The sequence below is a fragment of the Callospermophilus lateralis genome, assembly GCF_048772815.1.
Source record: "Callospermophilus lateralis isolate mCalLat2 chromosome 11 unlocalized genomic scaffold, mCalLat2.hap1 SUPER_11_unloc_1, whole genome shotgun sequence".
Classification (NCBI taxonomy): domain Eukaryota; kingdom Metazoa; phylum Chordata; class Mammalia; order Rodentia; family Sciuridae; genus Callospermophilus; species Callospermophilus lateralis.
The window spans coordinates 2,011,456-2,038,560 of record NW_027510153.1 but is presented as its reverse complement, the minus strand read 5'-3'; the positions used below and the strand labels follow the sequence as shown (position 1 = coordinate 2,038,560).

At 45.6% G+C, this 27,105-nt stretch overlaps 1 protein-coding gene across 1 annotated transcript in view; it reads left to right on the top strand.

The window, feature by feature from the left end:
- Positions 1-26,417, top strand: part of LOC143385936 (inactive carboxypeptidase-like protein X2) — a 68,192-nt gene extending 41,775 nt beyond the window's left edge. Inside the window, exons 8-12 of the mRNA XM_076841374.1 lie at positions 372-550; positions 5,075-5,373; positions 9,093-9,232; positions 20,475-20,574; positions 26,167-26,417. Of these exons, the coding sequence (XP_076697489.1) occupies positions 372-550; positions 5,075-5,373; positions 9,093-9,232; positions 20,475-20,574; positions 26,167-26,417 (969 nt within the window). The remainder of the gene's footprint in view (positions 1-371; positions 551-5,074; positions 5,374-9,092; positions 9,233-20,474; positions 20,575-26,166) is intronic.
- The last annotated feature ends 688 nt before the right edge of the window (positions 26,418-27,105 follow it).

The following is a 27,105-nucleotide window of genomic DNA, read 5'->3' as shown; positions in this document are numbered from 1 at the left end:
CGGCAAAACAAGCACTCTAGGCTGTGCCAGCCTCGTGTTGCCCTGCAGGGTGGAGTCCTAGGTTCGTGGTCACTCAGAGGTCCCACCGAGCTGTGCAGGAGAGAGGTGGGAGGAAGGGTCTCATCCCTTTGAGCAGTGCCAGGTGGCAGGGTGGTTCTCTGGGTGCCCTCTGGAGTGACCTTGCTGTATTACCCTTCGTCACCCATCAAATTCCAGCAGCAGGTTTTCAGTACTCTCCTGGATGCCATCTTTAGGTCAGAGTGTGTCAGAGGCTCCGAGACACACGGGTGGAGGTGGACATGTGCATCTCCTAGGGCAGGGGTTGGTTTTCCTACATCTGCGGGTTCCTTACATTCTGAATCTTCTCTCAGGGCTCAGAGCTGGGAGGCTGGTCCCTGGGACGCTGGACCCACGATGGGATTGACATCAACAACAACTTTCCTGATTTGAACATGCTGCTCTGGGAGGCAGAGGATCGGCAGAACGTCCCCAGGAAAGTTCCCAATCACCACATTGCCATCCCTGAGTGGTTTCTGTCTGAAAATGCCACCATGAGTAAAAGTATCCCGATCTGCTGAGCAGCGGGCAGCCAGAGGACACCTGCTATGGCCGAGGCCTGGCACTTAGGAGCAGGGCAAAGCCATGTGCTTTTGCTTTCTCCAGAAGCAGGGAAGTGGGCAGAGAAGGAGCCCCCTCCGAATGGGTACTTGGAGGTTCTTCCTAGAAAATATTGAATTACATTTCTTGACAACCGCACAGTGTTGCAAAGACCAAAGCACACATGTCTGAATTTTACCTGTTGGTTGCTGTCATCCTTGTCCTCCCTGTCAGTCTTCCATGACATTACCTACAGCCCTCACTGACTGTTTGACGCATCTGATTTTATTTGAATAAGTACCTGTGGGTTTATTGCATGTGTCACATCTTTGGAAACAAAAAATGAAATTGGGTAGGAAATGTTTTCACCAAATGCCTTTGTTCCTGTTTCACAAATATGTTCTCATGAAAGCATCATGCGTTGTTGGGGTGCCCTCGCTGTCAGCGGTAACTCCCTTCCTTTCCCTTATTCTTTGATCTCATATGTCCTTCACCCGGTCTGCTTTGATTGGAACCTAGGTTAGTGTTAGTTCGACCTTGTAGTTGAACCCCAGGAACCCAGATGAATATCTGTCTTTCTGCCTCTACCATGGAGACATGTGACTTTCACCCTCAAGGTCATAATCCAGGGTGGCAGCCGGTGCTCAGGCTGTCATGACTGTGAAGGAAGAGGAGAGAAAGTTTTTTCCTGTGTTTTTTTTTTTTTTTTTTTAAGGTCCCCTTCTCAGGCAGCTCGGTGGCCAGTAGGAGGCCTTCCTAGAATCCCTGCAGACTTGGGCTGAAATCTCACTGGGCAGTTTCTCTGCACAGGGCATCCACTGCTTTGGGAAGCTGTAGTTTAGGTAGCACGCTCGGGCTAATCCAGAGGGATGCTGCCTCGAGCCCCTGCCCATGCAGCACAGCATGCTGGGCCTCTTACTGGTGGAGGGTCAGCATGTGGTCTCCTTCAGTGGCCCACAGCCCAGGGCTGAGCAGGTCCCCAGAAGTTGACTGATGGGAACAGACCATGGTGGTACCCTGTGGTTGGTGAGGATGCCCACAAGATGATGCAGGGATGGTATTGACCTCATTGGCTATGAGCTCCAGGTCTTCTCAATCTTTCTCCTGGTTTTAAGTTCAACCCAGTTGGTCCATAACATCCCAATGATACCTGGCAAACTTAAGAATTCAAGTGATGCTATATTTTGGGAGCACTTGGATCAAAATTGGAATTGGTTGCCAGCTCTGGTCCCCCCGAGGCTGTGGAGACACCCCATTACTCCAGCACAGCCAGGCTCAGCTCCTCAGAGTTCAGACTTTGCTTTAAGCCTGGAATTCAGTTTTCTAAGCTTCTCATTCTCTAGAAGTACAGGAGAATTACACAGCATCACCAATCCCTCTCTCAATTACGGACAGTTTAGAGGTGAGAAATCAGTAAAAGTAAGATTTAATTAACAAGATCAATAGGCTTGACATAAGGAACCCATAAGAATTCTACAACCAACAATTAGAGAATATTCTCATTAATCCTGGAACATTTTCAAAAATTGAGGGTGAATGGAGCTATGATGGAATTTCAGAGAATAGAACTCAGACAAACACGATCTCATCACCTTCTGTCTGAACTGGAAGATGATGATAAGACAAATGAAAAAATTAGTATGTATTTAGAAAAAGTTTTAAAATCTTCTAACTATAGGTCAGAGGAAAACAATTATACTGGCAACTCAAAAAATATTAAGCAAATGGTAACAAAATATTATTATCAGAATTTATGGAGTACAGCCCAAAATAGTGCTTTAGAGAAACGTGTATCTTTAAGTAAATTTATTGCAAAAGAAGAAAGGCCAAAAATTAATTAATTTGAGAAGTTATCAAAAAGATAACAAGAAACTCAAGTTAATGAAATGATTAAAAAAACCCCACAAATACGAAGTAATTTATCTGCAGAAAAGAGCATTTGATAAAGCTTGAAAATAATTCACAGTAAAATCTTCAGTAAACCTCTGGATATACATGATTAGCTTTCCGGGTGAGAAAGCCTATTTTAGGCAAGATGCACACAGGCTTAATCATAAAAGATTAATAAATTCAACTACCTCAAAATAAGAAAATCTACTCAACAAAAGATTTAATAAACTATAATGATAAGCTGCAAACTGGAAGATGTTATTTGCAAATTATGTAGCTGAAAAGAAGTAGAATTTCCAAAATATGTATAAAGAGTTTCAAGAAAAATGTATGCAACCCCGCAGAAAAGACACAGAAGGCAGTTCACAGAGGAGGAGATGTAGGGCTGGTCTCACAGGAGATGTGGACGTGTGGAAGTGTGAAAGAGAGAACCTTGCACATCCACCAAGCAGCAAAAATAAGAGGCCCAGCAACACCCAGATGTCAGACAGGATGGACCCAGTGGGTGTCATACCTTTGTGGTGAGAGTCGTGACTTTGGGGACCAGCTTGATTACCTTGCGAAACTGGGACATTTCCACATCCTGTGATGTTACCTGTAATTCCAATGCTGTGATACAGGGAAGAGAACTTTCAGGTGGGTGTCAGGTGACAGCACCAGAAAGGTCAAAGCACACTGTCCATTACAGCCAAAGATTGGAGGTTACTTCATGCCGTCCTCTTAAGCATGAATAAATTGAGATCTTAGTGCTGAAGTGACAAAGACTGAACCATGGCTTGAGTCGACGTTGGGGCTGAGCGTTAGAAACATCAGTTGAGTGGAGAAGATGTACAAGTCAGCCATCAGTGTGGTCACTCCCTCCTCTTTAGATCAAGAGCAAATGAAACTAAATCGCATATTTTGGACATTTGCATGTGGGATGAAACAGAGAAAATGAGGTTCATCTCAGGAGGCTGTTCCCTGTGAGTGGGATCCATGGGTGGGGTCGGTGGAATCCGCAGGAGCTATGAGCAGTCAAACAGGCACCATCCCAGTAAGTTGGGAAGCCCCTCAAGGGCTGGGGCCGACTTTGTCACTTGGCTTGACTTGTCAATACCTTCACTGCCGCAGTCCGGCTGCAGCAAAATAACCGGGGGTGGGGGTGGGGGTGGTGACGAACAACTTGTGTACGTTGATACAGCAGGAATGGGAGCCGTTAATTGTAGGACAACAGAGGTTTTTATACATTCCACACAGCTTATCTTAATTAGCATAAACTAGATACAGCAGTCAACCAATCAGGAATCTCCACACTTAATTGTTCACTGGCGTTACTTCACAAACCACTCCCTCTGGCATTTTGCCAGGCGCCATCCAGACTTGTTTACAGAGTCTAACACTTCACCCCCATTCTTTTCCTCCCCACTGACTGAAGCGGTTCCCAGAGACTGTGTCAATCACCCATCAATTTTTCAACAGCTATCTGTAAAAAATGGGGACTCTTTTTCAAAGCTGTATTTACCATTACTATATAAAGTAAATGATAATGAGACAGTAATGTACCATAGTCTATTACCGTTATTACTGCAAATAAATAATGTCTTAATATTATGAAATGTCTGGTCAGTGTTCACACTCCCCCTGTTACACTGGTCAGTGAGTTCCCTTCCTCCCCATTTTCCACTCTTCCTCCGTCCTCTCTGAGCCCCTCTCATTCCACCTAACCCCTCAGCTTGCTCAAGTCAAGATGCACATAAAGCCGTGGGTTTCAAGGGTTTGAAGTCTTTTGAATCTCCTCGAAGCTGAGGGTTTTCCCTGGGATCCCGTGGTCTGTAACGCTGGACCGTGAGCCACTGGGTTCTCTGGCGTGTTCTGCTGTCTGGTGCAGCCAGTTGTGTCCCGTGATGTCACGCATGCATCCCTGGTACCTCCAGGCAGCTGGCATGGGACTGAGCCTGGACAGAGTAGGTTGGCGGGCCTCAGTGGGGCCAGGTCACCGGGGCTGTTGTGGTAACTGGTTTTTTGTGGGTGCACATTGGCCTTTTGTCTGTGCTGCTTCCTTGATGCAGGGCACAGTTGAATAATCGTGACAGAAACTGCAAGGCCCACAGTTGGGTGGGGGCTCGGCCACACTCGGGGTGCTGGTCTCTCGTGCCATTGGTAGCCATGGATGATGTGCTGCCTGTGAACTGATTCAGTGGTGTTGGAGTGAATCATCACTCTGCCAGTGACCCTGGAGGCTGGGGCAGGAGGATCACAAGTTCAAGGCCAGCCTCAGCCACTTAGCAAGATTCTGTCTCAAAAGAAAGAATAAAAAAGGCTGGGAATGTAGCTGCAGTACTGTGGATTGAACCCAGCCAGGGCTTCTCACAATGGTGTTCACTGGAATATTCCCACCATGGAAATCAGACACTTCCCTGGCTTCCTTTTTTTTTTTTTTTTAAATCCACTATTTTCACAAGTCCAGGTTCCCCAGGATAGATTTTGAAATTCTAGCAATTCTAAGGTTATTCTAGGAAATTGCTGCTGTTTTGAACAGGCAGCTGTTCTGAGAGCCAGGGTGAAACAGTCTCTGTCTCATGGTACCCATCCATTTTCCATGCTCACAGGTGGCCGCGGAGACCAGAGCGGTCATTGCCTGGATGGAAAAGATGCCCTTCGTGCTGGGTGGCAACCTGCAGGGGGGCGAGCTGGTGGTGGCCTACCCCTACGACATGGTGCACTCCGCGTGGAAGACCCAGGAGCACACGCCCACGCCCGACGACCACGTGTTCCGCTGGCTGGCCTACTCCTACGCCTCCACCCACGGCCTCATGACGGACACCAGGAGGAGGGTGTGCCACACAAAGGACTTCCAGAAGGAGGAGGGCACCGTCGACGGAGCTTCCTGGCACACGGTTGCCGGAAGTAAGTCTCATGGTCCTGGAGGGCATCACGAGGCCACGTACTCACAGACAGCTGGCCCCACAGGAAGGGCACAGGCGACCCTCAGTGGCATGACTAATGCCTTTACTCCTACCTGGGTCTGGGAGGTGGTTACTCTCCTTTTATAAGTGAGATAACTGGCCCGTGGAGACTGGTGGGGGTCTGCCAAGCAAGAAAGGGGTAAGTTGGGGTCTGCCTGACCTTGTTCTTGGCCACTGAGCTATGCAGACGTTATAGGATCACAGATGGGTGAAAGTGAACTTAGTGGTGTTGGACCCCAAAGAAAGCCCCGTGAGGAAGCAGAGCATGCTGGCACAGAGCTGGGCTTTTCACTCGGAGCTGTTCTGGCTTGGGGTTTGCTGTGCTGGAGCCTGTGAAGGGGATATGGACTGATCTCATGCTCAGGTGTGAAGTGAGTGGGCTGCAGGTGTGTCCAGAGACCCCTGCATGGTAGAGACCATATCTGCTATCCACTGCAGGCCAGCAGACCTGGCCTCCAGACTCCACACTGCACGTGGTCTAAGCAGCTATGTGCAGAGTGGGGACCATGAGGTGTTCCTTCTAGAATCCAATAGGCCTGGTGATGCCTCCACCAGAAACCTCCACCTTGCTTCCTGACTCTGGCTGTTCTCATCCCAAGGCTCCTAATCCAAGAGGGATAAGGATGGCATATTCCCTAAAGTCCCCAGCGTTGGATTATAAGACCCCAGCATAATTATTGTTTCTTATTTTCTTGATTTTGTGAAGGTTGGTTAATCCAATGATGGATTTGAATAACACTCTACATCAGAAAGACCTGGATTCAAATTCACCTCTATCACTGAGAGGCTGTGTGACCCTGAGCAAGTTAGTTTACCCCCCTGAACCCCTATATGTTTCCATTAGTAAAGTTGGCATGATGGTGGCCATGGTGGTGGTGATGGTGATGTCTCCTGAGAGGTGTCTTGAGAAGGTGGAGGGGTGGGCTGCTCAATGTCTGCTTCTCAGAGACCCTCAGGGCAAGTTCCCATCCCTGCCCTTTCCTGCTTTCAGGGCAGACTCACTGTGAATCTCTTTTTTGATTATCTTCTTATTCTCTGTAGACTGTACCAATGAGCTTTCATACGACTTTACTTTGCTTTAAATTTCGCCTTCACATAATTTTCATGTATATTTCCACCCTTGAGAAAGACAAAAAGTACAACTATGTGTTCCCATGGCCATTTTAAAACACAGAGAGCCTCCCTCCCCGACTCTTTCTCTATTAAACACCAAGTGGAGGTGTTCCCTCTTGTCTGCACCATGATTTTTGCCTCATATGAAATGTTTAAGAGCTGCAAATCCCCGTCTATCAGGAAGAGTCCCTAGGGGCAAATCACACTTCATATGCTCAGTTTTAGCCCCAGGACCTACCTAGGGAAACCTTCAAGTGCAGCGGTTCAGGAGCTGCTGTGAGGACGCCGGGTGTGGTCGCAGTGGGATTGGGGTGGGTCACCAGTAGCGTCACGCAGAGTCAGCTGTGCCTGACCCTTTCTTGCTTGACAGACCCCTATCAGTCTCCAAGGCTCAGTTATCTCACTTATAAAAGGAGAGCAACCACCCCCCCCCCAACACCCAGGCGGGAGTAAAGGAGGGTCTATGCAGCGATCAGGGGTGCGTTTTTCTTTCTCAATTATATTTCCCATTATTCCAGGGACCTGGTGGTGGAGCCCTAGCTGGCTCAGACCTTTTTAATGGTCCTCCCTCGAAAAGAGTGACAGTCTGCAGGTGTGTCCTTTGTAGGATAATGAAATGTGATTTCTCACTCTCACTTTTTGTCCAGTTCTTCCTGGTTAATGGGGGAGACACAGCTGAGAGCCAGGCTCAGTCAACTTCACAAAGCCACCGTGGGCACTGTGCACATTGAACACCACGGAGACAGACGTTGGTTTCCCTGTCCCAGGCCTCTGGTCCTGTGCCTTGTCCTCCAAGGAGGCAGGTGCACAGAGCTCTGAGGAGCATGTGGCCCTGTGTCCCCCATGAAGCTGGTCTAGTCTGAAAACACCAGGGTATGTCCCCTGCCCCGGCCAGGACTGGAGGCCTGACAAGCGCTGCCCAGTGCTGCAGCACCTCGTCCCCTGTGCTCGGGTGGAGGAAGCTGGCTGTGGGAGCCGTCCTCACGGGGCCTGGCCCTGGGTGGCGTCAGCAGCAAAGCCGGCCTGGCCCGAACTTCCTCCAGTTCTGCTTTCTCATCCTGCCGCTCAGGCTTCCCGACCTTTAGAGACATTTGCAAAATGTCTCCTTATCACCTCATCAGTACTGCAAGGCCCAAGAGGGTGGCCACAGACACTCTGTGTGCCATGAGATGTCCAGCCCCCGGTGGAGAACTGTACTAACCCAAGTGGACACTGCCCTGGCCCTGAGGCCCTCTGCAGGACTTGCCTGAGTGACTTGACTGGGCACGGGGCCAGCTTTCTGCAGCTAGGCCAGGCCCTGGCAGAGGACTCACATTCCCTGACACAGCCACGCCATCCACTGCTCCTGTCCTTCCTTCTTTTATCACAATTAGTGACCAAAGCCCATTGCTGCTGGCTTCTGAGTGATTGGAACCCAGAATCTGGTAGAGAGTGGCTTTTGCAAAAATATTAGGTGAGGCGGTGGCTTCACCTGTGGGCCCCCTACTTGGGAATGTCACCTTATTGAGACATGGTCTTTGAAGTTGATTACACTAAAGGCCTCAAGATGCAGTCATCCTGGGTCACCCAGGTGGGCTCTAAAACCCTGAAAAGTGTCCTTATAAGGGACAGAGGAGACCATGTAGAGACAAGGCAGAGAGAGGGAAACACCTGGGCCACCAAGAGCAGAGAGGCAGGAAGGGAGCCCCCAGAGGCTTTGGGGGAGTGCAAGCACCTTGATCTCACACGTCCAGCCTCTAGAACCACAGGGAGTGAGCTCCAGTCCATTTTAAGCCAGAAGCGGCCCTTAGCAGCTGCAGGCTGGGAACCTTGCACAGAGCCTGTGTGCCTGCCTGGGTGGCCGCTGGCACCCTGCTTAGTCGTGCTTGTCCATGTTGGATGTGGGGGTTGTCTGCTTGGGGCTTTCGAGGTGGGCATGATTGCCCCGCAGTCCACAAGAAGTGACTCGTGGTCTGGAGATGAGAGCAAGGGCTGTCACCAGGCAGACCTGGGCCCACAGTCTAGATCTGATTCTGATCATTCGGGGTCTCAATTTTCTTATGTGTAAAAATGTGCCCTCTGCGTACCTCTGGTGGTTGGGTTGGGGGATACAGTGACTCCTCCAGGGGATTCAGGGGACCTAGGACAGGCCCTGGATGACAGAAGGCACTCAGTAAAACATGGGATAGAATTACACCAATTTTATGAGTAGGAAATGGCTGAAGCTGAGGTCCATGTGGCTGTGGAGATAGATTTAATTCAACACTTAAAAGCCCCACAGTGTTAATGACTGATTGTGGGTTAAACCACCTTAATAAAATAAATACATAAAAGCACCTACACCCACCCTTCCTCTCTCAGTGACGTCTGGGGCAGTGTCCTCCCCTGGGCACTTCCCCCACTCCCTGCCCACTCTCTCCAGACCTCACTTCTGCAGTCCTGCAGGTGCTGGTCAGTGGTAGGTGCCTGTCTGGGTTTAGTGACATCCTCCGAGTGCTCAGGAACACCCCTGCTGGCTCCCCTGCCTCCAGGAGCATAGTTCAGCGAGAATGTCCCTTGGCTTGGCAGGTCTGAATGACTTCAGTTACCTACACACAAACTGCTTCGAGCTGTCCATCTATGTGGGCTGCGATAAGTACCCGCATGAGAGCCAGCTGCCCGAGGAGTGGGAGAACAACCGGGAATCGCTGATCGTGTTCATGGAGCAGGTATGGCGGGGTGCGCGGCTCGAGTGGGGCAGCCGAGGAAGGGGCTGTCCTATGGCTGAGGGCATGGGCTGAGTTAGTGCTCCAGGCCCGGCCGTCACCGTGGCCAGCCACAGTGCTGCCTGGATCCTTGGCCTGTCTGCACTTGGCCAGAGCCCCAGTGAGATGCGGGGGAAATGCTCCAGACCAGTGGGGCTCCTCCACACGCTGGTGGCACAGCCAGTGCAGGGCTCTCGGACGCTGTGTGGGGAGTGGGTGACATTATCTGAGCAGGTGTGCCCGCAGCCCATTTCTGAGTTTGCTTTCACCAGGAGAAAATACCACTGACTGGTGGCTCCAGTGGCAGTCCTGGAGCTGGAATCCCAAGAGCAAGGTCAGCAGGTGGTTTCCTCTGATGCTGCTCTCTGTGGCCTGCAGATGGCGGCCCTCTTGCTGCCTCAGGAGGTCACTCCTCTGATCATGCACATCTGTGCATGTCCAGATCACCAGTCCTGCTGGATTAGGGCCCATGGCTTCATCTGACAGCCTCAGTTGGAGGCATTAAGCTTCACATGATAAACATTGGGGGATCCAGTGCAGCCCATGAAACCCCCAGGCCTTCAGAGTCACTGTTGCAGGGTGTGGCATGAGATGACAGAAGCACTTATACCAAGGTCCTGCAGCCAACTGATGAGGCCCTGAGTCTTCACTGGACCCCTGGAACACCTTCCCTGCCGCACGTTCTCAAGACACACCCACGATGGAGCATTAATGGGTCAGCCAGGTCTAATGCTAAAGCTAGCTGCATCATAAAGAGGCCCAGACTTCCTGGAGATCAGGGGGATATGCCTGCATGCACAGTGAGCCCAGGACTCTGCCAGCATACCAGTTAGATTCTGCTTAACCCCTGCTGGAGGAAGGACAATCCTGGGACTGCACACAAGGTGCCCTCCTGTGCGTTATTGTGTATGAGTCAGAAGCTGCAGGCAGCCCACCTGTGGCTTGGGTGCCAGCTTCCTGGTGCCTGTGGCTGCACCTCTGCACCTGGAAATGACCTCTCAGTCTGCCCCACAAGGGTCCCAGGAGCTTCATCACAGCCCCAGTGAGCTTCCCTGGCATGAAAGATGCAAGCCAGTTGGTGGAGGCGATCCCCCACTCACTGTCTTGACAGGGTCACAGTGAGAAAAAGTGTTGGCAAAGCCGCTCTCCCACTGTCTTGACAGGGTCACAGTGAGGATCAATGCTGGCAAAGCCACGCTGGTTGGTGGGTAACCGAAACCATGAGACCCTTTTTTATGTAATTGGGACTTTGCATTTTCATGTTTATGTTTCTCACAGGAGGCATGAGTATGTTAAATGTCAAACAAATTAAATTTTAGATGGCTAGAACAGAACAGGTAGTTCATGCCTTGGAGGCCGTTCTACCCACCCCTCAGCATATCAAGGACAAAGTAAAAGGCTATTCTTCTATCTTAGTACATTGTGGACAAACCTAATAATGGACAACAATCATCCTCTGAAAAACAAATTCTTTGAGAACTAGTGCACCTTGACTGAGAAACAAACTCTTTGAGAACTAGTGTACCTTGACTGAGAAACAAAGAAACTCTTCGAGAAAGCAGCTCAACCAGTTTTATGAGAATAAATTTAGGAATCAATTAAAATAGGTTTATAAGACACAGTTTTAAAATAATGTTAGAAATGTTATTTTATTTAGATTCTTAAGTTTAGAAATTCTTAAGTCTTTAAGTTGTATAGGTTTCTGATATGTTTTAAGGATGATTCATAAACTTTAGGATATTTTAAATATAAGATTTAAAGGGACTTTTTTAGATGGGAATTTTGAATTAGAAATAAAGTACAAATGTACTTTAGGTTAATGATTGGCTAAAGACTTAGAGTCTGGTTACGTAGTTTGGCATTAGTTAATAAGGAAATAACATATCTTGGGAAAAATAGTAAATCTTGGGAAAATCTGAAGGATGTAAATTGGTGACATGTTTTATTGATGATTTTGTACTTTGATGATTGTATAGCTGGGGGTCATATCCTGGAAGAATGTAGATTGGTGTGCTCTCAATCATGGTTAAGGAAATGTCATGTCTTGGCAAAGTTTTAAATTATATAATCAATGACGTATTGTGAATCTATAATGATGAGAAAAATTGTAATAAAAAGGGGACCCAGAGAAAGCAGTTTTAGCTCTCTCTCTGGAGATTGCTCAAACGGAACGACTCCTGTCTCATCATTTCGCCGACGCCACTCCTCCATCAGGACTCCCTGGACCCCGCTGGGGCTGGACCCCGGCAATTGGCGCCCGAGCCAGGGACCTGAAGGTAATCCCCTCGGCACCTGAAGGTAAGCCCCCTCGGCATTTGCCCCCTTGTTTTCGGAGTGGATAGGCCATTACCCGTGGGTTTCGCGAGCCCCCTGTTGGCAGAACAGGTGAGAGTGGGTAATTAGGTAAAAGAAAAATGGGAAATACAGAATCCAAGGAACGAGGATTATTCATTGATATTGTTAAACATTTGCTTAGAAAAAAAGGAGTTCAGGTTCCCACTTCACAATTACAGAGGTTTTTTCATTTTATTCAGGAATGTTGTCCTTGGTTCCCAGAAGAGGGAACCTTAGATCTAAAAACATGGGTAAAAATAGGAGAAGCTTTAAGAGCATATTACTCTAATTATGGACCAGAAAATATGCCTGTAGATGCTATAGCATTATGGAATCTTTTAAAAGATATGTTAGATCCAGCTCAAGAAGCTGAAATCTTAAATAAGATTAACTTAACTGTCCCTACTGAAGAAACTCCCCTAAGGAAGGACTCTAGAAGTGAAACTTATGTCCTAAAAAAAGATGAGGAGAAGGATCAGTCTTGTTTACAAAATAAAGATAATTTAGAAGAAGCAGCTACTGAATATCATAATGAAGAATTCTTTGCCCCCATAAGTACACATTCTTGCGGATCTTCTACCAAAAATAAATTGGGTTCCAAAATGAAAAATACTTTACCACCTCCTCCACGGAATGTAGGATTTAAAGGAGCTATGAAAGAGGCTCTACAATCTGGAGATTTAAGTTTTACTCTCCCTATCACTTTTGATTCAAATGATGAGAATTATATGCCTCAATGGGAGCCCCTTCCTTTAAAACTTTTAAAAGAATTAAAACAGTCTGTTCATGATTATGGGCCCACTTCTCCTTATACTTTACAGATAGTAGAAATTATTGCCACTAGATGGATGACTCCATATGATTGGTTTGCTACTGCAAAATCTTGTCTCCCTGGAGGAACATTCTTACTATGAAAAACAGATTATGAAGATAGAGCTAAAGAACGCTCTCGATATAATAAATCTATAAATAGTGAAGTCACTCTTGATATGTTAATGGGAGAAAATGATTGGGCTCAGCCAAGTGATCAATTACATCTTCCTCATCCTGCCTTGATCCAGTGCTCAGATTTAGCAGTTAATGCTTGGAGACAATTGGAAAATAAAGGAGTTAAAACTTCTGGCTTAAGTACTATAAAACAAAATCCTGAAGAACCTTTTGAGGATTTTTTGTCTCGATTAAAAGAATCAGTGGAAAAAATTATAACAAATAATGAAGCTACACAAATTATAATTAAACAATTAGCTTTTGAAAATGCAAATACTACATGTCAGACACTCCTAAGACCTATTAGAAAGACAGGAAATTTATCTGATTTTGTTAAGGTTTGTGCTGATGTATCACCCTCATATTTGCAAGGTGTAGCCATAGCTGCAACATTACAAGGACAAACAAATGCTCAGTTTCTTAAAAGACTTCAAAACAGAGAACAAAATAAAGGAAATCAAAGCTGTTTTTCTTGTGGACAGACAGGTCATTTTAGTAAAGTTTGTCCTAATAAAAATTTTCAAAATAAAGAAAACATAGTTTCTAATCAGATATCTAGACCCAAAACTTTATGCCCACGTTGCAATAAGGGTTTTCACTGGGCAAAGGACTGTCGCTCTAAATTTCATAAAGATGGGACACTTTTAATAGGTGGACCAATGCCTCAAAAATTTCCACAAATCACTGCCAATCCATTGCCGGGAAACTAGTAATGGGGCCCTCCTCGGGCCCCTTAAATAATAGAGGACATCAACAATCTTTTTCAACAGAATATACTATAAGGGCTTTATTAAGAGCCACACCAGATTCAGCAGGATTAGATTTGGCATCTTCAAAATCAGTAGTTATTCCCTCAGACTCTTCTGTTCTAACTATACCTACTAAAATTTATGGACCTTTACCTAAAGGAACTTTTGGTCTTATCCTAGGAAGAAGCTCTGCTTCCCTACAGGGAATCAAAGTTATTCCTGGAGTTGTTGATTCTGATTTTACTGGAAAAATTAAGATTTTAATAGAACCTCCATCTCGGAAGACTTTGATTATTCATAAAGGACAAAAAATTGCTCAAATTTTGCTACTCCCCTATTTATCTATCGGAAACCGAACTATTTCAAATAAACAAAGACAAACAAAAGGATTTGGCTCTAGTGATATGGCATTTTGGGTTCAAAAAATTCAAAATTCTCGTCCTATGAAAAAATTAGAGATTCAGGGAAAAATAATTGATGGTTTATTAGATACAGGAACAGATGTGACTTGTATAGCTGAAAAAGATTGGCCTTCAACCTGGCCTACAACAGTAACTCCCTCAACACTTATGGGACTTGGAACTGCTACTAATGTAACAAAAAACACTCAAATACTTAAATGGGCTGATGACAAAAATTCAGGAACTTTTCAGCCATATGTTATTCCTTCTCTTCCTTTTACTTTATGGGGCCAAGATATAATGTTTAAAATGGGAGTTTCTCTCTCTACTGCTCTTGTAAAAGAAGCTCAACAGGATTTTTAATTGGGGCCATTGTTGAAACAACAGATAAAATGACTTGGAAAAATGATGAGCCTGTATGGATAGAACAATGGCCCTTAACAACAGAAAAATTACAGGCTGCAGACTTGTTGGTTAAGGAACAACTTAATTTAAAACACATAGAACCTTCTAATAGTCCATGGAACACTCCTATATTTGTTATTAAAAAAAAAATCAGGTAAATGGAGATTATTACAAGATTTAAGAGCTATAAATGCTACCATGGAGGATATGGGTTCCTTACAACCAGGACTCCCATCTCCAGTAGCTGTCCCTAAAGGATTTCATGTTATGGTAATAGACTTACAAGATTGCTTTTTTACTATTCCATTACATCCTGATGATCACAAAAGATTTGCTTTCAGCCTTCCCTCTGTAAATTTAAAACAGCCATATCAACGTTTCCAATGAAAGGTGTTGCCTCAAGGTATGAAAAATAGTCCTACTCTTTGTCAAAAATATGTTGCAATAGCAATACAACCAATAAGAGATAAATATAAAGATGCTTATATCATTCATTATATGGATGATATATTAATTGCTCATAAAGATGTCCAATTGCTTCATCATATATTATTAATGCTGACACAGTCTTTACAAAATTTTGGTTTAATCATTGCCCCAGATAAAATTCAGCAATCACCTCCTTACAATTATTTGGGTAAAATTATAAATACTCAAACTGTTTCCCATCAAAATTTGAAATTACGGATTGATCATTTACAAACTTTAAATGATTTTCAAAAACTTTTAAGAGATATTAATTGGATTCGTCCTTTTTTGAAACTTACTACTGCAGATCTTAAACCCTTATTTGATATTTTGAAAGGAGACTCTAACCCACGTTCTTCTCGTATTTTGACAAAAGAAGCTAAATTGGCTTTAAATAAGGTAGAAAAAGCTATTAATAAACAACAATTACAAAGAGTTGATTATACTCAAACTTGGGATTTTCTTATTTTACCTACTCCTCATACACCCACAGGAGTATTATGGCAGTCAGGCCCTTTAGAATGGATTCATATGCCGGTTACTTCTAAAAAGGTTATTTGCTCATACCCTACTGTGATTGCTTTATTAATAATAAAAGAAAGACATAGAAGTAGAGAGTTATTTGGGAAAGAAATGGATAGTTTGGTGATTCCTTATTCCAGAGATCAATTAAATACACTTATGAAACATTCTGAAGATTGGCAAATAGCTTTACAGGGATATTATGGTCATATTAAATTTCATTTGCCATCTCACCCTTTGTTATATTTAGTTAAAAATAACCCTGTTATTTTTCCAAAATTGTTTTCTTCTGAACCTTTACCTCAACCAGCAGCTTTAGTTTTCACTGATGGCTCCTCAAATGGACGAGCATCTTTAGTTATTAATGATAAAACCTATGTTCAATGGACAGAGGAAACCTCTGCTCAGAGGACAGAAATCATAGCTGTAATTATGGCTTTTACCCAATTAAAAGATCAAATGTTTAACTTATATACTGATTCTCAGTATATTGTAAAAATTTTTCCTCATATAGAGACAGCTTCTCTTCCTCAACATAAGACTACAATTTTTCATCATTTAAATTCTTTACAGAAGTTAATTTTAGATAGACAACATCCTTATTTTATAGGACATATTCGAAGACATTCTAACTTACCAGGAAAATTGTCACAAGGCAATACATTGGCAGATTCATTAACCAGACCCCAAATTCTTACTGTTCAGGAAGCTACAGCTAGTCATGCTTTACATCATCAAAATGCTTCTGCCCTTTGACAGCAATTTCATATCCCTAGGGAATCAGCTAGAACTATTGTCAAAAATTGTCAAACCTGTCCATCATTATTGCCAACTTTACCCATGGGAGTTAATCCTCGTGGTTTAAGACCTAATGATTTATGGCAAATGGATGTTACTCATATTCCTTCATTTAAAAAATTAAGTTATGTTCATGTTGTTGTTGATACTTTTTCTCATGTGATTATTGCCTCAGCAAGAACTGGGGAAGCATATAAAGACGTAGTGCAACACTTGTTTATTTGTTTCTCATATTTGGAAATGCCTAAAACATTAAAAACAGATAATGCACCAGCTTACACTTCAAATGCTTTTAAAAAATTTTGTGATATGTTTAAAATTTCTCATTCTACAGGAATTCCTTATAATCCTCAAGGACAAGCTATAGTTGAGAGAGCTCATCAAACATTGAAAGCTCAAATTACTAAACTTCAAAAAAAATATAAATATAGTTCTCCTTATCATGTTTTACAACATGCTTTGTTTGTGATCAATCATCTTAATTGTGATTATAAAGGAGTGAATCCCATGTTAAGACATTGAAAAAGTAAAAAAATATCAGCAAAACCCTTGGTAAAATGGAAAGATCTTTTGACAGGTAAATGGAAAGGACCTGATGTATTACTAACTTGTGGGCGAGGATATGCTTGTGTCTTCCCACAGGATGCAGATTCCCCCATTTGGATTCCTGACAGACTGATTCGACCCTATGTCCAGCCTCCGAACCAGAAAGCGGAACAGATCGTGCCCTCCGAGTCTCCGACACGCCTCACCATTGACCACGGTGCCTGAGAAAGATTTGATGACTACCTTGATTCCATCTTTCTCCCAAATGAGCTTTGATGACCCTCAATCCTTATTCAGACGATCATCTTCTACAAGATTTACAAAATTACCAACTTGGGGACAATTAAAACAATTGACTCATCAAGCTCGAGAACTTATTTCTACTCAGTCAAACCTCTACACTCCTAAAAAAATGTTTGTTGCTATGCTAGCTATTCTTGCCTGTCAGATAACCAATGTGTCTTCTAAATATTATTGGGCATATTATCCTGATCCACCTTTATTTCATCTCACTACTTGGGGAAAAGGAGATATTAAAGTATTTACCAATAATACTAATCTCCTGGGGGGTAAATCTAATTCTTTTATTACTCCTATATCAACTCATAATTTTAGTTTTAAGGGTCATAGTCATTTACCTCCTCTGTGTTTTAGTTATAATATTATTCCAATTGTGGGCTACATACCACTTAATTATAGAACTTTTATGACAAATTCTCCAAATGAGGAAAATGATATAAAGGATCTTTGGATGCTTTCTATTTTAGCTTTAGATTTTCCTGATTTTTAAAAAAATTTGCCTTCAAAAAAGCCTCCTTCTATGTTTCAAAATTATAAAAAAGCTAAGTCCCATCTTGATCATTCATGGGTAAAAATAGATAAACAATTTGGATTTCCAATGTGGCATACATGTATGTTTATTAAAAAAGGATTTAAAATCTTTCCAAAAAATTCTTCTTTTCCAATATATGATTTTTCTATTTCTAAATCTAAATATGAGGCTCCTAAAATTTTATCGTCACCTTCATGAAATACTCCTCAAATACGAATTATTAGGAGCGTTCCACTTGAACCCATAAATAAATGGTTCTCAGCTGGATGGGTTGCCCCTTTATATTTTACTAAAATTAAACAACATTATCAGGTTTATACAGAACTTTACAGATTATTGGCTTCTTTAAACATAATACATATGATTAGGCCTTCTTTAGTACATGAGAGTCATTTTGTTACAGCTTGTGTAGGATCCCCTTATACAATATTACTTAAAAATCAAGGAACACTAAAAATTTCAAAATTAGAGGATGAAACTTATGATGTTGTTTGTAAAGGTTGTACATTAACAAATTGTATTGATCCTAACATATCAACATCTAATCATATTTTAATTGTACATAAACCTTCTTATGTTATGTTGCCTGTTAAATTAGATTCTGTTTGGTATGATGATCCTGGGTTACAAGCATTAGATTCAGTTAATCAAGCCTTAATTAGACCTAAACGTTTTGTAGCTAACTTAATTTTAGGAATTTCAACATTAATTGGTATAATAGGGTCCATAGTTGCTTCCACCACTGCATTAGTTAAAGAAGTTCATACTGCTCATCATGTAAATCAGTTGTCAAAAAATATTTCTACTGCACTTATGATTCAGGAACATATAGATACAAAGTTAGAAGCTAGAGTTAATGCTTTAGAAGAGGCTGTCCTTTACATTGGTAATCAAATTCAAAACATAAAAACTCAAATGACAACTAGATGTCATTCTCAATATAAATGGATTTGTGTTACTCCTCACACATATAACTATTCTAAAAAAACATGGTCTCAGATACAATGTCATTTACGAGGATTATGGAAAAACACTAACTTAACTCTAGATATAAATAAATTGCAGGAAAAAATTAAAGACATTAGCCAGGCACATATTTCAGAAACAACCATTCCAAAATTAGCTGACACTTTTGTTTCCAAATTAAACTCTTTAGTCTCCAACAAAACTTTATTTTCTATTTTAATTAATAGTGGTTTAAGTATTTTAATTATTCTTGTCCTTATTTTTGTCCTTCCAGTCCTGTTCAGATTGCTGAGTCGTAAAATTCGTTCAGCCCATCTGGAACTAAAGTTACTTCATTTAAAAAATAAAAAAGGAAAAATTGGTGGAGGCGATCCCCCACTCACTGTCTTGACAGGGTCACAGTGAGAAAAAGTGTTGGCAAAGCCGCTCTCCCACTGTCTTGACAGGGTCACAGTGAGGATGAATGCTGGCAAAGCCACGCTGGTTGGTGGGTAACCGAAACCATGAGACCCTTTTTTATGTAATTGGGACTTTGCATTTTCATGCTTATGTTTCTCACAGGAGGCATGAGTATGTTAAATGCCAAACAAATTAAATTTCAGATGGCTAGAACAGAACAGGTAGTTCATGCCTTGGAGGCCGTTCTACCCACCCCTCAGCATATCAAGGACAAAGTAAAAGGCTATTCTTCTATCTTAGTACATTGTGGACAAACCTAATAATGGACAACAATCATCCTCTGAAAAACAAATTCTTTGAGAACTAGTGCACCTTGACTGAGAAACAAACTCTTTGAGAACTAGTGTACCTTGACTGAGAAACAAAGAAACTCTTCGAGAAAGCAGCTCAACCAGTTTTATGAGAATAAATTTAGGAATCAATTAAAATAGGTTTATAAGACACAGTTTTAAAATAATGTTAGAAATGTTATTTTATTTAGATTCTTAAGTTTAGAAATTCTTAAGTCTTTAAGTTGTATAGGTTTCTGATATGTTTTAAGGATGATTCATAAACTTTAGGATATTTTAAATATAAGATTTAAAGGGACTTTTTTAGATGGGAATTTTGAATTAGAAATAAAGTACAAATGTACTTTAGGTTAATGATTGGCTAAAGACTTAGAGTCTGGTTACGTAGTTTGGCATTAGTTAATAAGGAAATAACATATCTTGGGAAAAATAGTAAATCTTGGGAAAATCTGAAGGATGTAAATTGGTGACATGTTTTATTGATGATTTTGTACTTTGATGATTGTATAGCTGGGAGTCATATCCTGGAAGAATGTAGATTGGTGTGCTCTCAATCATGGTTAAGGAAATGTCATGTCTTGGTAAAGTTTTAAATTATATAATCAATGACGTATTGTGAATCTATAATGATGAAAAAAATAGTAATAAAAAGGGGACCCAGAGAAAGCAGTTTTAGCTCTCTCTCTGGAGATTGCTCAAACGGAACGACTCCTGTCTCATCATTTCGCCGACGCCACTCCTTCATCAGGACTCCCTGGACCCCGCTGGGGCTGGACCCCGGCAGCCAGTCTGCTCTCTTGAGAAGCCATGAAAACATGTCTGTCGACCCGGGAATTTGTGAGGGATGGCGCCTTCCCCTTTGCATTTGAGACTTGACTGCAGCAACTTGTCATTCTGAAGCAATGATCTGACCTGTGGATACGAAGCCCAGGCCCAGTTATATGCATAAAGAATGTCTTTGGAAATGCGGGCATGTCACCTTGGATCACCACGTCATCCTACGCCGGGGGCTCGAGGCAGGAGGTTCAGAATTGACATGTCTCTTGATACAGCTGATGAGCAGAAGGTGCCCAGGCACAGCAGGCCTTTCTAGAAAAGCCTCAGTTCTTTTCTTTCCTCTCTGACTCTTCAGTCATTACATCCATAGAGCCCAGGGAAATCCAAATAAATGTGCCTTATCAACATTAAGTTTTAATTTTGGGTGGGTGTATTGGATCCTGATGTTTATTAAGTCTGTGGAATATTTTAATTTTAAAGGGAAACTTTCTGGTGGATGGACCCCTAAATGGAATTCAGAAAAATGCACTGGTTCTGTGCAGAGCCAGGGTCCTTGGGCTGGCCTGGTGCGGGGAGCGTGCTTGCTTGGCAGGGACGGGGCTGGCTGGAGTTTGGGCCACTTCCTTGTGCTGAGTGTGCAGAGCTCACTGTGTCTCCCCATGTCCTGAGCAGGTTCATCGCGGCACCAAAGGCCTGGTGAGAGATTCGCATGGAAAGGGGATTCCAAATGCCATCAACTCCTTAGAAGGTGTTAACCATGACGTCCGAACAGGTAATGGGGAATGTCTATAAACTGTCTCTCCATAAGAAATACCTGTGTTCTTGAGGTGCTTTACTTCAGTTCCAATCATGACCCGAGTGCCAGAAACTCCTTGCTCAGAGCTAAAGTAGAGTCTCCTCCTTTCACTCTCCCGAGTAACCCAGGGGAGCCAGGTTTTCAGCCTGTGCCTCTGGCTTCCTGGGATGGGCTTGGAGCAGCCCTTTGGCTCCTGGCTGCAGTGGAAGTTCCCAAGAGGTGGAGGAAGCAGCAGCTCCTTCTCCCCTGGGTCATTGCCTATGCAGCAGCTAGGCACCCAGGTCAGCAGGATGAGCCCTGACCGGTAGGGCAGGCAGGCACCCCTAAAAGGAGACGCTGTTGACTTGGGTGTTCCTGCTCACGTAGGACCTGGTGGGGCTGGGGTGGAGCCATCAGAAAGGACGCATCCAGGGAGCAGCTGGGGCGGGGCAAGAACCTGGCCTTGACTGCGGATCAGAGAGGATGCAGTTTTTCTGTTGAACCACGGAAATGACCAAACATGCTTTAGGAAGACTCCAGTCTCCCGGATGTAAAGCAGAGGATCACAATGAGCCCACATGCTGTTTTGGCATCTCCTGCCTGCCACCCTCCAGAGCTTTGCGTGGATTGACTCCTATCTTTACAATGCTGTTGCTAGGCAAGGAAACAAGGCACGTGTAGAAGTGCAGCAGGGAGACCCAGCTCCCATCTGCTGAAGGACAAAGGGGCTGGGCTGTTAACTCTTGAGGGACCACACATTGACCTCCATTTGAGTGGAGTGTGGAGAATTCAGAATCTTGGATACTCTAAGGGCTAGAAGATGATATCTAAAAGGCAGTGCTGAAATCTTGTGCAAACTCTTTTGCAATACCCAGTCTTACAAACTTGGTTTCCAGTTCCTAAAATACCAAAGAAAACTCACACCTTTTTCTTTTTTCTTTTTTTGATTCTTGGGATTGAACCCGTCTAGCAGGGGTGCTTAAACACGAGCCATATCCCCCATCCTTTTTATTTTTTATTTTGAGACAGGGTCCTGCTAAGTTACCTAGGGTTTCGCTAAGTTGCTGAGGCTGGCTTTGAAACTTGCCATCCTCCTGCTTCAGCCTCTTGAGCCACTGGGATTACAGGTATGTGCCGCTGCTCCCGGATAACTTCACACTTTCAAATGCATTCATGGCGTGACCAAACAGCCTCAGGAGAGCAAAGGATTGACTCTCCCCAAGTCCCCCGGGTCACTCAGCTGCAGCAGTGGCATGATGCTGTCTCATGTGACCTGTTCCCCCTCCCTGAGAACATCCGCACATGTTCTTTCTTTTCTTTTCTTGTGTTATCCCTGTGAGGGAGAAAGCCCATTCTTTCCCCTATTCAGGTGACAAGCAGAAGCTCCAAGAGGCTGGTTGGCCCCATGGAGTTTCCAGAGATGAGCTGGGTTTGCATTCCAGTCCCTACTACAGGTTGGGCTGGAGTATCATCTGTAGGTGTTCTGTAGTATCCACTCCGGGACACTGCCATGGTGCTGGTGACTTGAAAGTGATGTGGAAAGAAGGTGCTCCCACAGTCAGGGTTTCAAGCCCTCAGATCCCAGCACTCTCATCACCTGGGACACCTCAGTTTAAAACTGAAGATGCCAAGTCCCAGGAATCCCCAGTCCCTGGCAAACAGGGGTGATCGCTCCTTCCACCTGGCTACTCGCAGTTCCTTTGGACTGAGCCCATGTCAGAGTTGTCACCGTAGCCCCTCCTTCTGCCTGGACCCCTAGGGAGTCCTTGGCTCCACCCTCAGCCCTGCCCAGGCTGCTCAGATGTCACCACTCAAGGCAGCCAGTGTGACCACCGACCTAACACTATGCACCAGCCCGCCCGCCCTTATGGACCCTCTTAGCACCCAGCTTTGTCCGGGGAACATCTGTCATCTCCCATACGATCCAGCCATCCAGTACTTACTGTGCTTATCATTGCTTCTGCCCCACCCCCACACAAGGGTGAATCCCTGACTATTGCTGGGCTCGTCACGGGCACACTGTCTGGCCACACATGAGCAGCCGGTGCTCAGTAAGTGAATATTCCCTGAATGAATGAACACACGGTGGACGGACCTCACACATTTCCAGGGTTGCCCAGCGAGCGAAGCTGGGAGGGAGCCCAGGTCTGAGGCTCCACAGCCAGAGCCCCTTCCTGGAACCCATGGGGCTGTCCTCACTGCTCACAGCTGTCGTCAGATCCTGCCCTCCAGCTGTGGTCCATTCAACTGCGAGGAGACACAGACCCTGGGACACAGGAGGAGGACATGTGGGGTCCACCCTGGCCCTTGGGTTCAGTGCCACTGATTTAGATGGATGAATTATGTCTGAAATGATATAATTCATTGGGCCGTAAATTGCGTTCTTCCCATTTAGTTCCGACTTATTCACTCTGTATTTTTGGAACCTTTTTACCATTTACCATCCCGGATCCGATAGCGGCTGACCCCAAGGCTTCACGCCTCATTGTGTGACTTTACACATGGCAGCCCCTCAGAGGCTCTGCCTTCAGTTGTTCATCTGTTAATTCAACAAATGTGAACTGAGGACCATAAGGTGCTAGAGACAGGTCGCTGGTGGTCACTATGAATAAGGGAGGCCATTGGGTCTGGGCCTGCATAGGATTGGTATCTTAAATATCCCTTAAGCGATCCTTTAAAACAGCGATTCATAAAGGCATCTGAATCATTCCTTGGACTATTTAGTGCCTGGGAGGCAATGTGAGAAGACCATATTTTCAACTGAGTGGAAGGGAGGGAAGCCCTGGGCCACAGAACCCTGGCTGAGCTCTGCATTTGAAGCCCCTGTATTCAGGGAGGCAGTTTGGATGAGCTAATGGGATGTGCTCTTATTCCCCCCGTAAGTGATTTCCCAGTGTGTTCTGACAGGCGTGTTCCATACTTTACACATGGCTGTTTATTTTATTGGTCTCAGTGTCTTTGGGAGCTCAACAAAAGCTCGGAATTTGCCTTGATTCAGAGACTTGTTCAACCAGTTTTATTGACAAGTTTTGTTTCAGGAGGATTTTGCATAAAATAAACAGACGAATTCCACAGGGAGCCAAGCGCTCAAGGATGCTTTGGAGATGCGCATGGACGCATTGCTAAACACCTGACTTGGAATTCCACTGTGGACTGTCCTTGTTTGGTAGATACCAACCTGAACTGTTAGTGGATGGACCTTCATGGGCCTGGGCTGCCCCTGCTGTCCACAAATGCCCAGTGGTGCCATTCCTTATCCCCTCTCCACTGTGGCTGCTTGGGGTGTTCACCCCTGACCCAGCGGTTCTCTCAGCGGGACAGGAACCCGCCGCTGTGCCCTACGTTTTATCCAGTATATGTTCATTTCTGGTTGTCAGGGGTAGGAGCAGAGATAACAGAGCCTTGGGGATAAGGTGGGGAACCCCTTGACCAGGAGCTCCTAGGGATAGTGCACCTGCCCGGCCCAGGTGAGAATCAAGCAGGTCAGGATTCAGAAGTGGACACTGTCAGAGTACAGAGCCACACTTCCTGTTCACATCTTCCTGATAATCCAGTTCATTCTTCCAACACGTCTTACTGAGCACCTACTAGGTGCCAGACTGGAAATGCTGCAAGAGAAAAGAAGGGGACTCCTCTCCCCAGCAATGTGCCTTCTCATGGAGGCCTGCAAGTGAGGGCAAGGGAAAGACTTCAAGTTCAGTGCAGACCATAATCAGGGCCAGGAAAGAGGGGAATGTGAAGAGTCGGGAACAGCACTGCAGCTAGAGGGAAGGGTAGCTACTGAGTCAAGAGTCCAGGAACAAAGAGAAGTTGTGTGGCTGGAGTGGCCACTGTGGGCAGTGGCTGGTGATGAGGTGGGCAGGGCCCCAGGCCTGAGTGGCATTTTGCTGAGTGCTTAGCTCTCACGTGAGTAGGGAATCCTCAGCTGACAGGGCCACTGTCTCCTAGTCCCTGGCCACTTGTGTGATCTCCACGTTGCACAGACATAGCTTCTGCCTGAAGTCATCAGGCCTCCAGCCTGGCAGGAACACAGGCCCTGGCACCTCAGAGGCTGTGAGACAGAAGAGGAGACACTGGAGAACATGGCATGTGGAAAGACAGGGCTTGCTCTGACTCCTTGGACCCTCCAGGCCACTCGTGATGGAGGCTGCCGGGTTATTCCCTTTCCCACACGTGCAATGTGATGCCCTGAGAGTTGAGCACCATTGTGTGAGGCCACACAGCTAGTAACTAGCAGGTCTGTCCTGGGACACCCAGAGCTCCGAGAGCGAAGGCTGGATTTGACCGAGTACTAAGCTGACGAGTCCCTTGTACACTTACAACACTCGCAGCATCAGGTTTGAATTCACATTATGGTCTCAGTCATCAGGACACTGCGTGTCATGCAGTGAGCTCTCCGGAGCACAAGTTGTTATGAAAAGGGAATTATAGGGGTGTTTGCCACAGGTGCACATGGTCTGCTACATGGGCACTACATGCGAGAGGCCAGGTGCCCCCTACACACACACAGAGGGAGGTGGCTCCCTGTTTTTCCCTGTTCTTCCTTTTGTGAAAGTGCAGGGTTTTCTACAACACAAAATGCCTTCCTGGCTTTTCAGCAGGTGAGAGATTCCTGGGGCTCTACTGGCGCTGAGCTCAGACAGGTCCCCTTCGAGACACCTCTGGCTCCCACTGCTCCCTGGGCTGACTGAGCGAGCCCCTCCTTCACGGGACCTCCCCCTTCCTCTCCTTCACCAGTACTGTCCTTGAGAGTGATGATGGCCTCCTGCTCCTGTCTTGGCCCATTGCTAGGCTGGGAAGTCCTTCCAAGTGTGTGTCCAGCACTCTGCCAAGTGGTCCTCATTGAATGGGATGGAGAGACATGAGGGAACAGGGGGCCAGACGCCATCTTAGCACAGCGGGTGGATATGGGGAGTCTGCAGTACAGCGGGTGCTCACAGGGATCAGTCAAGGCCTGAGCTGGCCCCTGCCAAAGGCTCTCCTGAGGCACAGGAAGCCAGGGATGGACCCTGATAAATTAGTACCTGCTGGGTGAATGGCTTAACTGGGGTCAGGTTTCCACCTTGGGTCCAGCCACAGCTTGTGAGCTCAGGGCATCTCTGCCTCATGGCAGCTGTGTGTGAGGGCCATGTCTCCCTCAGCCCCAGCCATGAACGGTGGCTGTGGAGTGGCCGCAGGTACCAGGCCCTCCGAGGTAGTCCGTTCTGCTTTTCAGAAGTGAAGAACCCCAGCCCTTTTAGAAATTGTTTTCCTGTATTTGTAGCCATGCCAAGGGCATCAGGAGGCCTGATGGCATTTTATGGTGAGGGCACACTGTGAGTTCAAGTTCATAATGAATGGTTTGCACTGCCACAGAGAGAGGAGTGGTCACGATCATTAGGGGTATCTTGCATCCCAAGCCCCTTCCCATTATGGCAGCTTCCAGTAGAGGGAGAGATCTTGGCCTCCAGAAGGCACTAGGGCTTGCTCTGCAGGCTGGGTTCCAGCAGGGCTCAGAGGCTGTCCACAGGGGGCAGTCTTGGAACAGGCCACTGCTATTTGTGTTAGAAAAGAACTGCTCTGAGCCTCCACCCTGGTTTCTCTTCACAGCCAGCGATGGGGATTACTGGCGCCTCCTGAACCCTGGCGAATATGTGGTCACGGCCAAGGCCGAGGGCTTCACCACCTCCACCAAGAAATGTATGGTCGGCTACGACATGGGGGCCACACGGTGCGACTTCATGCTCAGCAAGACCAACCTGGCCAGGATCAGGGAGATCATGAAGTTTGGGAAGCAGTCTGTCAGCCTGCCTGCCCAGCGCCCAAGGCTGAGGGGCAGAAAGAGACAGCAGCATGGGTGACCCTCCTGGACGGCTGAGATTCATCCCAGACTCTTGCAAAGGAAACCCACCCTAGTAGTAGCTTGTAGAGGACTCGCTCAAGCTGTTTTCTCTGTAATTAAAGAAGCGTCTGGGGGGGGGGTGTGCATTGGAGGTTGATCTCATGCTGGAGGCTTAGGATATTTTCTTTCCTTTGTTCCCATTTTTCCAAATACCTTGGACAGAGCAGCAAAGAAGGGCTGGAGGGGGCAGAATTTGCCAAGTGAACCCCGGGAGCGGAGGGAGCCACTCTGGGTTCAGGGCCTCGCAGCTGCACGTGGAGAGCCAGGGCTTCCCTGCTTGCGTGTCAGCAGGAGTTTCCTCTGCATTTGCGATTGGCACAGCTGATGTTGCAGCCCTCCTGGAGCCTGCCGTCCCCAGTGCTACCATTCGAGATGCTCCTGGGTGCCCTTAGAGAACCCGCCCTCTCTGGCTGGCCCCAGGACATTTCAAACTGCTACAGATAAATGCTGCACTCTGACGACAATAGGGACATTACCAAGTGAACATCAGTGGGCCTCGGGGTCAGCCCAGTATCCCTTTTCAGCAAAGATTGTGTCCTCAAAAGGGGACAGAAGTGCTTGCTGGGAGCCAGGCAGCACTGGGCTTATCGTGTGCAATCTGGGCCCCCAAAGCCCCCAACTCCCTGCTGGCCCAGCAGGCATGGGGG